This window comes from Aedes aegypti, chromosome 3 (genome assembly GCF_002204515.2).
Source record: "Aedes aegypti strain LVP_AGWG chromosome 3, AaegL5.0 Primary Assembly, whole genome shotgun sequence".
In the NCBI taxonomy this organism is placed as follows: domain Eukaryota; kingdom Metazoa; phylum Arthropoda; class Insecta; order Diptera; family Culicidae; genus Aedes; species Aedes aegypti.
Window position 1 is genome coordinate 287,025,619 of NC_035109.1, and position 15,185 is coordinate 287,040,803.

Here is a 15,185-nt window from a genome sequence, read left to right on the forward strand (position 1 = left end):
TTCTGGGAACTTTGAAGTTTTCCCACTTCTTCGAAAAATCCTTATGAATAGCCTCAGTTGTCTGCTCCGAAAAGATCGATAATCCGACTTGCTTACTTTCACAAAATTCTGCAACATGTTGATCCATTATGTGGAATTTCGGAGTATTTGGCAGGCGAGCCGCTTTCCAAGCTTTGCAAAATTCTGTAATATTTCGCTGAAAATCCTCTAGTAAATTGATTCCAAAGCAAGAATCAATTACATTCCGAAACTGGTCGAGAGCATCTGTATATTGTTTTAGTGTCGCATCACCATTGTTCAGTATATTTTGCTTTGCCAATAAACTATAACAATGCCTCCCAGTGAAGCCGAACTGAGCATGACGTGGTGCGCCTGATGCTGCTGCCCAAGATTGTGCAATTTCAGGGTTATATTCAGCAACTGCATTGTATAATGTATTCATCAAACCTAGGAGGATATGTAGCGATGGAGGCGCGCATACATCAAGAATCCGGGTAGCCTCATTACCGTGGAAAAGGGGAGCATTAATACAGTTGAAAAATGTTTTCGCAGTCTTCTTGGTTCCACCTTGTGCTTTCCATAAGGTACTGTTTTGAGCAATAGTACCGATTGTTCGTAATAGTCCATGTTTCACTCCCAAATCCGTCTTATTGATTCTACAGAAAGCACAAGGGTGGGTTGAACTATTGCTCATCACTCCAGCTATTATATTTATTATTTTCAGATCACCTATGTTGAAATAGACTCGATAAATCGATTTGAAAATTAAAAATGAACGTTATTAACTACCTGTTACAACAGCATTTATTCACTGAAGCTCAAGTTTTGTCCATATTTTTGAAACGTTTTCATAATTTTCTTGTACATTTTCCACCAGTGCAATAATTAAACTTCGCTTGACTCCAGAATCCTTAAAGTCTGACTTGTTGGTTCGTCGCTCATCTTCAATATTCAAAACGAATTTCAAGGAACCCTGACCACCATCAATTCCTATGAGCAGTCGAGCGTCCTGAACATTTCGTCGACCCTTGACATATTCAATCAGACCAAGAACACTACGGCAATGTATTAAATGCTGCTGGGTTTCGCTTGTTACATTACCGCTGAACGTTTTGAAAACTATTTGCTCTACTAAACTATTTCCGGCGAAACGAACTAGATTTCTGAGCTTCATTTCTTTTGTACAATGATGTGGTTTTCCCCGATGAATTGATGACAAACATTTTGAGCACACTTGAAGAGTTTTTGATGTTGAACGAAGTTGGTTTGGACTTGGCGTTTGCAGTTTTTTTACCGGTTTACTCAAAGGATTGGATCGGGCAACCGAACAAATGCTACACATGTGTCCGGCGTTTGCCTGTCTTCACGTAACTGCTGGCTCATCCTTACTATAATCATGTAATTTTATAGTGGAGTGCGGTAATCCTGATACAAGAAATTTGTTATTTTTACTATTCGAATTAAACTATTTCATTATTACCTTTTGAGAGCCTATACACAACCATGTAACATTTGGCGCAGAGCACTTTCGTATAAATTGCTTCCAATTCATTGAAACTAGGGAGTAGGTGTTGAATTATTGTTTGCTTGCATGTCTTGTGAATTTCTCTAGGCGATTTTGTTTTTGAAAAACATAAAGCGCAAACCAAATTACGACAATTTTCGTGATCCATCTTCGTGTCTTCACAGAACAAGTTTCTTGCTGAGAATGACTGTAAATCAAGAAACGATTCTTTTGATTGTTTGTTGGCGTTTCTATAGGAACGTATTAGTAATGATGATGAGCAACATAACGTATGACGTATGATGAGTAACATAAGCATGATGTACGGCAGGAAAAGTTTTATGTTTTCTTGAAAGCCTGATTTAGCGCGCGGACTTTTGTCTCAGAGAGTTTTGTGATATCTCCTATCAGGACATGACTAGACATGTTTGAACGAAGTTCTGCAAAAGGTCCGAATTGGACCAACCCTGTTCCAATTCGGACCCCACATGTTCTAATTCGGACCACCCTATATTTTATCGGTTTTTTGCTATGGTAGTTATAAAATAAAACACCGATTTGTTTGGTATCAAAGCTTGTTGAACTTTTTCAATAAGCGCAAGCATAACAAATTAATTCAATGCGCGAAAAATTCCAATTTAGTTCGAGTCAGAACCAGCTCAAGTAAAATTCATTGAAAAATAAACATGGGTGAAATCTGAAACTAATTCAAAATTTAGTACAGTGAACTTTCCCTAACTCGATTTTAAACTTAACGTTGGACGTATTGGACATATCGAGATAAAAGAAATATTTATTATAAATTATGGAGCTTTTTGTTATTTTGACAAAATATAAAAGCCATTTTTGCTTAAAATATAATAAAATTGCAACAAATAAAGAATCATATCAGTGACGGACATGATGTAGTGGTTGAAAAACACGACTCTCACGCCGAGGACCTGGGATTGAATCCCATCCCCAAGGGTAGTCACGTATGATGTAAAAAGTTATTGTGACCATTTCCTTCGGAAGAGAAATAAACCCGTTGGTACCGAGATGAACTAGCTCAGGGCTTAAAATCTCGTTAATAAAGATAGAGAAAGAATGAGAATCATGGCATGAAAATATCGGGTTGAAAAGGTTAACTTGTTCGGGAAACTGAAGGAGCCAGCATCGAATCTTGGGACATCGAGTTGGAGAAGTATCGACATACTTACATTTTAGGGTCAACATACGCTATATTAAAGAGATTATTTTCATGTTAAAAAAAAAACATTATATCGGGTAAGAGATAGTTGATTGTATTGTTCTGAGCACTCGTAAACGTTTGTTTTTTTTTTTGTTTCGTATTGCCATACAAATTTGGAACGCTGTATCCAAAATAGGCAGTGGTTTTAATAGAGATTCTTTTCAAGTAGCTGATTTATTAATTACTTTTTTTGTTGACTACCGTATTTCATAGATTTTTCGAAGACTTTTACTTTACCACAACAGGAACAAAGACACCATCCACAAATATTACAACTTCTGTGATTTTCTGGCAAGTTGAGAAGACTTTCACAGATTGGAGCTTTTAAAATAGACTTCGTTCATTGAAAAAGCAAGAGGTCCGTATTGAACCACATCAAAAGGTCCGGATTGGACCAATACACATTTTGAGATATTCAAACTAGTTGAGCACAAACAGTGCATAGACGTTTGAAAACCATATGGTCAGATGGAAGCTTAGGCTTGGGGGATTCGATTATGAAATAACACAGAAAGATTGGAGAATTATTGTCAATTCCAGAGGCTTGGAAATAATGCTAACCGATAGCACACTAGATCACTTCAAAACAACAAACTAACATAAAAATCAAACGAATTAACTGGAAGGCGTCAAATGTTTTGTGTTAGTCCTAGGCAGACGGTGGGTAGAAAAACGGTACACACGATCTTTACAATAGCGCCAGTATTGAGAAATGTTTGATGGTCCGAATTAGAACAGGGTCCGAATTGGACCACCTCCCCCTACTATTTTTTATTGTTTAAGCATACTACTTTCATTACATGGTTTTTATTGATGAAAAATTACAAATGTTTGTATGCTGTTTTAAAACAATAAGAGTATATATGAATAAAAAACGGTAAAATACAGAAATCAATTTTTTTTTAATTTTTGCCGATAAAAGATTTTTTAATCTTCAGCACCTTTTTTTTAAACATTAAGGGCAACTTTGGGTGAAGAAAGATTTAAGGTTCATGAAAGTTCGATAATATTTGTCTCTCAGCACACCGTGCAGCATGAGTAACTAATTGGCTACAAAGATGACTAGAGTCGGTTAAGACCAAGTCAATCGTAGATGGATTTCTAGAAGAGGAAAAACATGTAGGGCTATCAGGGTATTGAATTGAGAAATATCCTGAAGAGCACTCATCAAATAAAATTCTGCCGTTGGAATTACTTTGAGAATTATTCCATGACCGATGTTTGGCATTAAAGTCACCAATGACAAAAATTTTTTACTTATTGCGAGTCAATTTTCGCAAGTCAGTTTGGAGCAAATTAACTTGCTGTCCAGAGCATTGAAAAGGCAAATAGGCAGCTATGAAAGTATACTTACCAAACTGTGTTTCAACAGAAACACCTAAAGTTTCGAAAACTTTAGTTTCAAATGATGAAAACTGGATCTCTTTTGAGTTTAGATCCAGGTTTTAAATACGATTCGGTAATAACTGCTATATGCACGTTATTAACCGTAAGAAAATTAAACAGCTCGTCCTCTTTACCATTCAGAGAACGAGCATTCCAATTTAAAATATTTAAATTATTATTTGGATCCATTAGAAAAACGTAATCCAATAACAATTTGATTTGTAAATTTTACACCTACTTGGACTGCTTCAGTCATAGTGGTGGCTTTGAACATTGCATCAATCATTAGATTCAATTGTTCAGTTAGAAAATTAAAATCAGAGACAGACATGTCATGTGATTTCCCATTAGAATTTCCGGTAGACGAAGAAGCGGAATTACCTGTGGCGGTAGGGTTTTTTCCATTTGATTTGAAACAAGTAGAATGGGTACCCATGGATCGAACAGGGGGGGAGTTCAAATTTCCTGCTACGATATCGGCAAAGGATTTACCGTGGGTAGATACATTCGAAATTGAAAGATTCGAACGGCTACCCGACGGATTAAAATTAGTTTGTGAATGAGCATGATTATGATCTTCCTGATGGGTATGATTCATGATCAAGCGATCGTTAACTGAAAAATGAGCATTGTTCGATACTCTACCAGGAAAATTGCGGAAACGACCGTTATCGTAACGGATATTATCTTTCATCTGCCTGGCACGAGCCTCAATGACCCTTTTGCGTGAAGGGCATTCCCAAAAGTTAGCTTTATGAGGGCCCTTGCAATTGGCGCATTCAAACTTTCTGGTATCTTCTTTCACAGGACAGACGTCCTTAGCGTGAGAAGAACCTCCGCAAATCATGCATTTAGCATCCATGCGACAATTTTTTGTACCATGACCCCACTTTTGGCACCGACGGCACTGAGTGGGGTTCTGGTAATTTCCTCCAGGTTTCTGGAAATGTTCCCATGTCACACGGACATCGAACATAAGTTTTGCTTTTTCTAAAGCTTTAATATTATTTAGTTCTTTTTTGTTAAAGTGAACTAAATAATATTCTTGAGAAAGCCCTTTCCGAACAATGCCAGATTGGGTTCTCTTTTTCATAATGATTACTTGGACTGGGGAAAATCCAAGTAAATCATTTATTCCATTTTTGATCTCTTCAGGTGACTTATAGTCACTTGAGAGACCTTTCAAGACAACTTTGAACAAACGTTCAGTTTTGTCGTCATAAGTAAAACATTTGTGCTTCTTCTCTTCAAGATGTCTGAGAAGAAGTTCACGATCTTTAAGAGTTTCCGGCAAAACACGACAGTCTCCTTTCTTTGCGATTTGGAAGGAAACCTTGATTCCCCTAATGGAGTTCAAGATCTCCTGCCTAAATCCCCCAAATTCGGAACAACTGACCACGATAGGCGGCACTCTTTGCTTCCTCACTTGAATCAAAGAGCCTGGGCTAGAGGCTGCTTCGATTTGGTGTTCGGAAAATTTGTCTAGAGCATCGAACTGATTGCTCATTTCAATACAATTATTCATTTCACCCTTGGAAGAAAGTTCGCATTCCGGGGAAACGTCCTTTCTTCCATTCTTGCTACGTGTAGTGACAGTTTTAAAACCCACTTTTTTGGAAGGAAGTAGTGAATTCAGAGATTCACCCTTCCTTTTGTTAGTTGTTGATACCATGTTTAGTTAATAAACGAAAGAAGTCTCGAAGGTCACGAGAGGTTTTTTCCCAAGACGGTGTCCAAGAAGGATTACCACCGCTAGCTTTCGCCAACGGGTCCAACGAAAAATCGAAGGCACGGGTCCAAACAAGGATCGTAAAGGGATCAATTGTAGAAAAATAGTACTGAAAAGTACTGTTTTAGTAGCACTGAAAAGTACCGTTTTTAATTTTAGCACTGAAAAGTACTGATTTATTGCTTTAGGTAGTTTTTAAGAAAACTTCAAAGAGCAGAGAGAATTCGTGTACGCACAGCACGAAGGTACGATGCGGACTGGTGTTACATGTTTAAATGACAATATCCCATTGCTGTACTACATTCTATCGCAACATTATATCAACTTTTATTTCCCTAATATCCAACGGTTACACATATGGTGAGTGTGGGTTGCATGGTAATATGGAATTTACGTTCGAAAATAATGAACCACTCCTTCTAGAAAACCGGAAATATTGTGGATAAATATATTAGGATGTATTCCGTACACAATACACACCTACAGGTTTTACCACAAATAACTCCGCGCGATTGCAAATATCGAGCATGATTGAGACTATTGCCTTTACATGCTTGATATTTGCTGCCGACGAACATGTCTTGCTTTCATGGATCTACTTTGTACAAACTAATTTCACACCAAATTATTTTCATTGTAAGCAAAAGTAAAGTAGTTAAATCAAGTAGTAGTACATCAAATTATTGGAGTTTTTCTTTTCTCCACATAAAAAATTGTCTCAAGTATCACAAAACAAATTAACGCGTCGATTACAGCTTCGCCCGCAGCGGCTGCTTTTGACCGGACACAACCAGCTGCCGGATATGACTAAAAATTAGTTCGACATACTCTTCGGGATGCATCTGGAAATGTCCCACGTGAGGTGAACGGTCCCAATACTTGACGCCATTGTTCTCCCAGCTGTCTCACACGCGTCTGTTCGCGACTTCCGTTTCAACGGGATCCGTTTTCAAACACAGGAAGAATGCTGGACATTTCAGCAGGTTGGTGTGGAACATCTGGCTTGATCGTATGTAATGCGATGTGGCTGGTTCGTGGAAAGCTTTCATGTGGTAAATCATGTATTTCCGAAGCGCATTCTTCAAGGTTGGATTACGAGGGAACAGGGCGCGGGGTTCTCCTTCCAGAATTTCCGTAATATCGGCTGCACTGTCCCAGATATGACCCTTGACGCGGTCCAGCACGACCTGGTAGTTTTGCAGATCCCGCGCAATGTGCACCAGACACTCACCTTACAAGTAACCTCCGACGGAGAAATCATGAAACAGAAGATCATTCTTGAACTCGTTGTTCTTCAAGAACTTGACGATGTCGGCTGCCACGAGCTGACTGCCCTTCATGGGCCAGAGTAGCTGCCAGGGGGTCAGCTGGGTCACCACAACGTCATAGCCCTGCTCGATGTACAACTTGGCGTATTTGGCCAGGTGTTTCTGCTTGGCGTTCAGCCACGCGAAGATCAGCACAGTTGGCTTGTCCGAGATGTTTCCAACTCGTAGTGTCTTTGCATCTTTCTCAATGGGATTCAGATCTTTGGAGTACAGTTGGAGACTGCGAGAGGTTTCTTGTATCGTGAGATCGCGGCTCGGAGTGGCCATGTTGATATGCTGATCTGAAACGATTGCAGCGTTTAGCAGGGTCGCCTGGCTATGCTGTTGACGTTGCTGCACTTCATAGTGCTTCTGTGGCAGCCGATAGACAGCGGAGCTGAACCGTGCGACGGAACCAATCTGCCGATCCAGGGTACACTTTCTGATATTCTTCGCCAGGTTTGCATTGGCACTTTTCGCTGCAGCTGTGGCCACTAGTCGTATCGAAAGAAATGCCATTGTGGTCGATGCACACACTCGATTTTAAAACAGTAGAATGTAATGTAGTTTGTTCCACGTAAAACGGTTTCATTGATAGAAAAATCGACTAGTGTTCATGAATGTTGCTTTCCCTTGGTCATACAGGCTCAAGAATTCATCATTTAATCATCAGCAATCATCAAAAATTAAAAACCAGTTGTTTCGTTAAAATTTAAATATATCCTTATAAAAATCTATCATCACAATCCAGATAGCAAGTGTAGTGCAATGAACGATTTTCTTGAACATTGCTCAAATTTGGATCAAAAATCAAGTTTTGAACATCTTTAAAACGATGATTATTATATTCCTCTTAAATAATAATATCGTTGTTAATCACTCAGATCCACACAAAATAAAAGAATGACGAAATGTTTTACATTCAATGTTTCGCAATAAACAAAATGTAAAATTTATCATGTAAACCTCATTAAAATCTTCAAAGGATGTGACAGGGATACAAAACCAGTATTTATGGTATTCAGGAGTTTCCCTTAGATCTATCAGATAATTACTGTGGAACTGCTTATAATAAAGTTCGTTACTGAAATGGGAAGCATACACTGTTCGCATTGGGATGTAATTCTAAAAAGCAAAAATAATCGAAGAAAATACAATTATAAATTGATAATTTTCGCACACATATTATTGTTTAAAACTTCCCACGTTCCTTTTACGCTCTCAAGAAGAAAAAAATGATACTCTTCAGATAAGCACAAACTTGATATAAATTCTGTAATATAATATTTTTCTCATACCGATTATATTGTTTCAATTTGGTACAGGTCGAAATTTAGCACATGCATGGGTCGAAAAATAAAACAGTGGGTCGAAAAATAGCACAAAAAGATAAAGTCATTTATCTATAAAAATACAAAAAATGCAATGAAATATCATCTGATAGAAGTTGTACATGAGCAATTAATATGTTTTTTTATTCCATTTCCAAATTGAGTATTAGTTTATGCTTTTGTGTACGGTTTTTATTAGTTTTCCACTCATATTGTGGTTTCATATGTCGAAATATAGTGCTTTTACCCTACCTGCTAGTGTTTTTCACTACAACTTTTGTCCGTGATTCATTCATTGACTTTGACACTTCGGCGTATGGGATTACCCGCTCGTTTTTTCTTAAAGCTAAGTATGCTGTTTCGCTCAAGAATAGTAAAGAAATTCCTTGATTGAATGGGTCAAGAAAATTCCTACAGAGAGCACCATTTGAAATGACATTTCTTCGCAAACGCAAATCAAGGGCCATTCACAAATCACGTTCCGAACAAATATGAAGAAAAGTCTACTTGGTTAATTATCACCCACATTATTAAAATGATAGAAAAAAGATGTGTTCTAACATAATAACGTTATAACGCATAGTTTGATGGAAAAACATATTTTTTTGACATTCTCTGGAAAACCAAAGGGCAGTCTAACCGTCACGTAACTTGGTTGTGTTCCATGCAAGACCAAAATGAATGGAAAGGCAAAATAAAGCCACGTGTGCGGTTAATTATATGCTCGTACATTTTCTCCGACACTTCGTGTGGAATGATCCAGATATAAGTTTATGATTCCCAATTCTCAAGCATGGGTGGAGTGGTCTCATAAACAGTGTGATGATCGGCATGACTTGTGTTTTTTGGATATAACAATTCAGCACACATTGATAGACGGCTTTGTCCAAATTTGGTCAAAAATCTGTAGTGTTGAAACACGTGATGCAGTAAAACTTGACGTGGAATGACCGTTGCACAAAAAAAAAACATTCTCACCCATATCGTCCCTCTCTAAAAATACCTTCTCTAATCCTTGTGCCGGTTCCTCTTCACGCTGACCATCCGCCTCCTTGGTCTCCTTGGGCGGTAAGGCAGTTCCCTTGGCACCCATCAGCACTCGAATGTGAACGAAGGTAAATGTGTAAATGACGGTATCGTTCCGACTTTTGTAATCCTGCTGCATATTGTCGTCCATGGGACCGATTCGGGATCTTCTGTAAATACACGTGACTTGCATGCAACGCACGTGAACTTGGTTTCTTGTGTATTCCGCGTAGGTGCAGTACACTGAACTGGAATTTGTGTGGTGCTGGAAAAACAGGCAAGGTTCCAGTCCTGCTAATTCCTTGCTAGCACTGATGTTAAGCGTGAAAGGAACGATACGTGATTCAGATTCCGTCGTTGATGGTAGAGCAGATTGTTCTTCATGTGATTGCAAGTGTACTTCAAATCTTGACGAAGCCCTCCACTGATATCGATATTCTGGAGTCTCAAATGCCACTATCACTACACAAGACACCCGATACTGCATGTCGCGATTTATCACACCACTTTATCACTGAATTGGTCTTAATTGTTCCGGGATTCGTTCCCAAACACATTTAATCTTTTAACTATTTTCTCTCGAGATTTACTACACACCTCAAGAGGTCACTTCCGAATCCTTCGGTGGAAAGAAATCAACTGAAGATGCCGCGCAGGTCTTTACTCTCAAATTATTTCACGCTTAATTTTCGGTGTTTTATCTGCTAACAGCAGCCACCCCAAAGCCGAAAACACTACCCGGGTAACACTGCTACTGCTACTAATGCCCCGCACCTTGCACCCTGAAGTCAATCTGCCGGTGGTCAAGTCAAGTGCCACTGAGTGCAGCGTGACTCTCTAAGGAGGAAAAAGTGTGACGCTTCGGCAAACTCATAAATTTCTTTCGAGGCGAGCCGAACATCCTCACGTCCGCGCAGAGTATAGGGTCCAAAAATTAATGCAACCTCCCCTCTCCCTAACCACGAACAGAGAGCAACATCTTTCACTGGTTGTGTGGGGAAATTTACTCGGTGTCGAAGGAAAAAGTGACCCATTGGTACCACACAGAGTGGTACCGTAGAATGGGGTAATTTTGATAGATTTTCGGAAGAAAATCTGAAAAATTCTGAATTTAGTCTTAAAGATTTTCGTTTTATAATTTTAAAATAAGTTGGCTACCAATTTTGAGTAAACCGTTGGGTTTTTGAATATTTCCAAAAGTTGTAAAATTTAGTTTGTACATTTGAGACCACAACTATTCTTCTCATGTTTTTTTTTTTTTATTTTTGTGCGTTTATTTATTTATTATTATAAATCAACGAGCTACGTAAAGCCTCAACGATGGAACTTAAAATCTAGTAGTGAACGTTTTAGAACATTCAACAAATGAAAATTTCAACACTAAAAGCTTTCGCAAACAATAACGTACAAGAGAGTGCAGAGTTATTCTTGGTCCCTAGAAGCAACAATTATTACACACTAACATTCCTTCCCCATTCCGTTATTGATCTCTGCCATGATGTGATATGCACAGTATGTTTATGAATTGTAAAGGAGGCTATGGTGCAAGGTTTAACGCTACACGGAGACGGAATTCAACTCAATTTTGGGTTGTTTCAACGCAATTTCGTAGTTGAGCCCAATAACTCAATTTTGGCTAAATTTCCAAGGTCCTCACTAGGTAGTTTGGCTTTAATTCCATTAGAAAAATGTACTAAATTTTGGGTTGATTTAACGCAAAATTGAATTCTTTCGACCCAAACATAAGAAAAGTTGCATTTACCCAAATTTGGCTTATTGGGCCAAAGTACCCCCATTGGGTAGATGCAGCTCTCTCTATTTTTGACAACATTCGTGTGGGAGAAAGAGAAAACCGAGAGATTTTGGGTTGAAACTATAAACAAAATACTTAATTTTGGGTAAAGTAAACTCAAAAATTAGGTAAAAATATTTCTCCGTGTAGGTTGTCTTAAAAAAACATGGATGAATTTTTAATCCTAATTTGCAATTTGTCAATGCTATGTTGTCTTACCTAAAAAAAAGAAAACAAAAATTCTAAGAAAATTACGTTGCTCAAGACTTATTACTTTTGGAATCAAAACTCATTGGTTTCGACATAATCTCAACACCGTTCAAAACCCCAATAAAGAGTCGATTTTCGATTTGCGGTAAACTTTGATAATGGACTTGTTAAAACATTAAAATATACAACCATATGGAGAATGTGGATTACAATGTATGCATCAAAAACTGAATTAAGAAAAAAAATGTAAACGGCTAATTTTGCTATACCGTTTTGATTCATATTACGGACAGCTTTTAATTCCGGACACTCTACTTTGTATGGGAAACATTTCACACGAAATGTTTCAACTTTTGCCGTTCGAAAGTTCACAATTTCGAGGCTCGTTTTAATAAGCTATTTTGATAAATATCTATGCAAATTTATAATGCACAACTGCCTTAGACGTCTCTTAAGTGGTTTAACAATTTCATTTGATGATTTGACTTTTCTTTTAATGATTTTCATGAGATGTCAGGAATTCGAATCAAAGTGTCTGGAATATGAGGCGTCCGGAATAAGAATCATCAAAAGGCTAAACATTTCGATTTATTTAAAATTATTCAAGTTGCGGATTTATTTTGAATGCTCTATGCTGTGCTATACTTCCAAGAGGCCTTAAGTGTCCGTAATATGAATCAAAACGGTAACAAACCTTGTTTGAAACCAGTGGTGCATTTTGAACTGAACACGAGCCAAAAGTGAACGGATCCCGAGCCAAATTTGCACGAGAACGCAGTAGTCAATGAACTTGCGAGCAAGAGCATGTCGTTGCTCAAGAACGGCTCGTTCTTCTCGACAATTGAGTGAATCACCGTAAACTTCCATGAAGGGAACAAACATACAGCTCTTGATATTATGCATATAAAAAAAAAGCTTTGGCATATTTTTTTGTCGTAAACCAGTCAACATTTACCGTGATGAATCAAAATCCGAACGGGATCAATATCCGGAAACTCTAGTGAAATTCATTTAATTCAATGTTAAATATCTGTATGAACGAAAAAATATTATTTCTACGATGAATTTTAACAACCGTTGTCGATTGTAACGTGAAATAACATCAAGTTAGCCTTGAAAAATATTGTTAAATACGAAAACAAAAGTCAGTTTCACTCAGACGCGTTTGTTTCGTAAATTATCAGAAACCGGAAGAATTCTACGCACTATACTATCGCAATTTAGCAATGCATTAGATATTTGTTACGTAATAATTTAATGTGAAACATGTTTTGATGTGAAATGATGAAGTTTCCTGCTCGTTTATTGGAATAGTTTTGTGAAAATAATGCAGAAAACCACATTTCTCTATTAAAACAAGACTGTCCGGATACTGATACGTGTGATTTGGAATCCGGACACAGTACTCAAGCATCAAATTTAACTAGTTTTAACAACAGAAACAGCACCTTGATTACTGGAAAAGCTTGAAGGAATGTTTAAAAGTGATATTAATGTGATTTTGAAAATGATGAACTACGTATGAGTGTAAATTATGTGTTATAATTGGGGGGAACGATGCGCACATCATATTATTTTTTGAAGCCTTCAAAAAACTGTGTATAATGCTGTTCCAGGACCCTTTAACAAATGAGCAACAATTGTTATCACAAATCCATTAACTTATGTCTTGTAACATCAAGGTAAGTTTCATTAATTATGGTTTTATGTGAAATACAGCTGTGTTGATTTGAATGTCCGGATTTCGATGCATCGATGTCCGGATTTTGATTCAAGTGTCCGGATTTGTGAACACTACATGGTGCAGATTTAACACAATTATCACTATATTCTTATGAAATTCATTGCGAATTTTGTGTAAATTATCAAGTTCAACCTTAACAATTATCATTTTATAGTAATACATAAACAAATACTGACTACCAAATTGCATACAGGCATTTGAATATCTGTATCACCTTAGGCGTCCGGGTATTGATGCAGCACGGTATTGGGTTCAGTTTTTGGCTCGCACCGGTTCATATTTTTGAACTGAACAATGTTCAAGCCTACTTGATCGCTGCGTTCAATAAATTGAACTGGAACGCAAACTGAACGCGTTCAAATGCATCACTGTTTGGAACTATTTTAAGAGGTTAAAAGTTGCATAGAAACTGACATAGTTGAAATTAAACTATTAATAAAGTTTGCCCAATAGTGTCAAAAGGATCTACATTACCCGATTGACTTGGTTGTACCTGTTTTGTAAACTTCAATTCAGTACAATTTTAACCATGAATAACTTAACACAGAAATGTGCCAAAATAGTGACGCTTTGAATTGAAAACAAGAACTGTTCATTCTATAAAGTGGACAGTTTGTTTATGCTATATCTTTTTGATTTATTGATAAAATCGTAATCGGTTTTCCTGGCATTGTACAACTATTATTCTACAATGTTATGAAAATATAAGATCTTACAAAATGGGTTTTGTTCACGATCTAAAAAGTGTTTCCAAAACCTTCTAAGAAAGCTGTTCGCCAATATTAAACATTATTTTTCGTAAAACAGGAAGCCTTATTTCAATGAACAAATTGTATGATGGTATCCTTTACTATTTTACCAAAGGTAGAGCTTTAAAAAAATCAATAATTTGCAACCATTCTCTGACAGCTAGGTTACCCTAGTGAATCATACATTTATGGACAAATTTGCTAATACACCATCCTTTTACTCTCAGCAAAAAGAAAAGAAAAAATCATGTTCAAAATTAGTTAGGATTACTAAAGAAACTATAACTGTGCATAAGAGAACTAAATCATGAGTATCAAGTGCATTCTTAAGTATAAATTTTACTCTTAGTGGTTGTATTACTAAAAAGACTCATGCTCATCATATACGTATATTTTTTGATCGACAGCAAATTGTGAACGTTCTTCTCCAAAAATTTCAATCGGTCATCTCAGAATAACTTATTATGAAAATAATACATGGAAAATAAAATCGATATAACTACAGCAGTGTTGCTAAATTTGATGATTTTCATTGTGCTGCTACGAGAGGTCTTCTGAAAATAAACCATTTGTATTTCTAATGTGCTAAATGTGACGTGGGAATTGAATAAGCAACTCTATGAAGGCGTAGGTTATTTTTAATAATAATACTTTATTAGTACTTCTGCCAGGACGTACTTTAAACCAAAAAATTGAACGTATATTAGTTCTCTTTAAATTTAAAATATTTTTCTCTAAACAAATCGGTGGAAAATTATTTTATGTTATCTGGAAAATTGTTTCTCCAAAAATAACATGATATTTTTCAGCAGGCTTCTCATCGATGATGCGTTCGACGAACAAGCCTTTTTTTAATAAAAAATATAGATTATCAAATTTTACAGCCAATTTTGAACAATAATTGATTTTGATAACCTCCAAAAATCGACCACACGTTGTGCTTTATTCGTGTGAAATTTGAATATTTTTGAGGCATTTTTATTATAACAACATTGTACAATCCTAGTCGAACGATGTACAGAAAACAAATTACGATTGTATTAAAAAAATTAAAAATATATAGCACGCACAAGGTGTGCAGTTTATAAAATAAACAGCCCTTAGTCTTGCAGTTGTGTTAACTCAACTTTCATATCCTTGAAAATATCGTGATTAACCTTTACTTTACCGACCTCT

At 36.8% G+C, this 15,185-nt stretch overlaps 2 protein-coding genes across 11 annotated transcripts in view; both read right to left on the reverse strand.

Moving 5' to 3' along the window:
* Positions 1 to 15,185, reverse strand: part of LOC5572723 (myosin-IIIb) — a 396,695-nt gene that overhangs the window by 59,358 nt on the left and 322,152 nt on the right. The window lies entirely within an intron of this gene.
* LOC110678454 lies at positions 6,734 to 7,696 on the reverse strand. The gene is given in 1 exon segment (XM_021851369.1): positions 6,734 to 7,696. A coding segment is annotated over 1 exon segment (921 nt). The 5' UTR covers positions 7,677 to 7,696; the 3' UTR covers positions 6,734 to 6,755.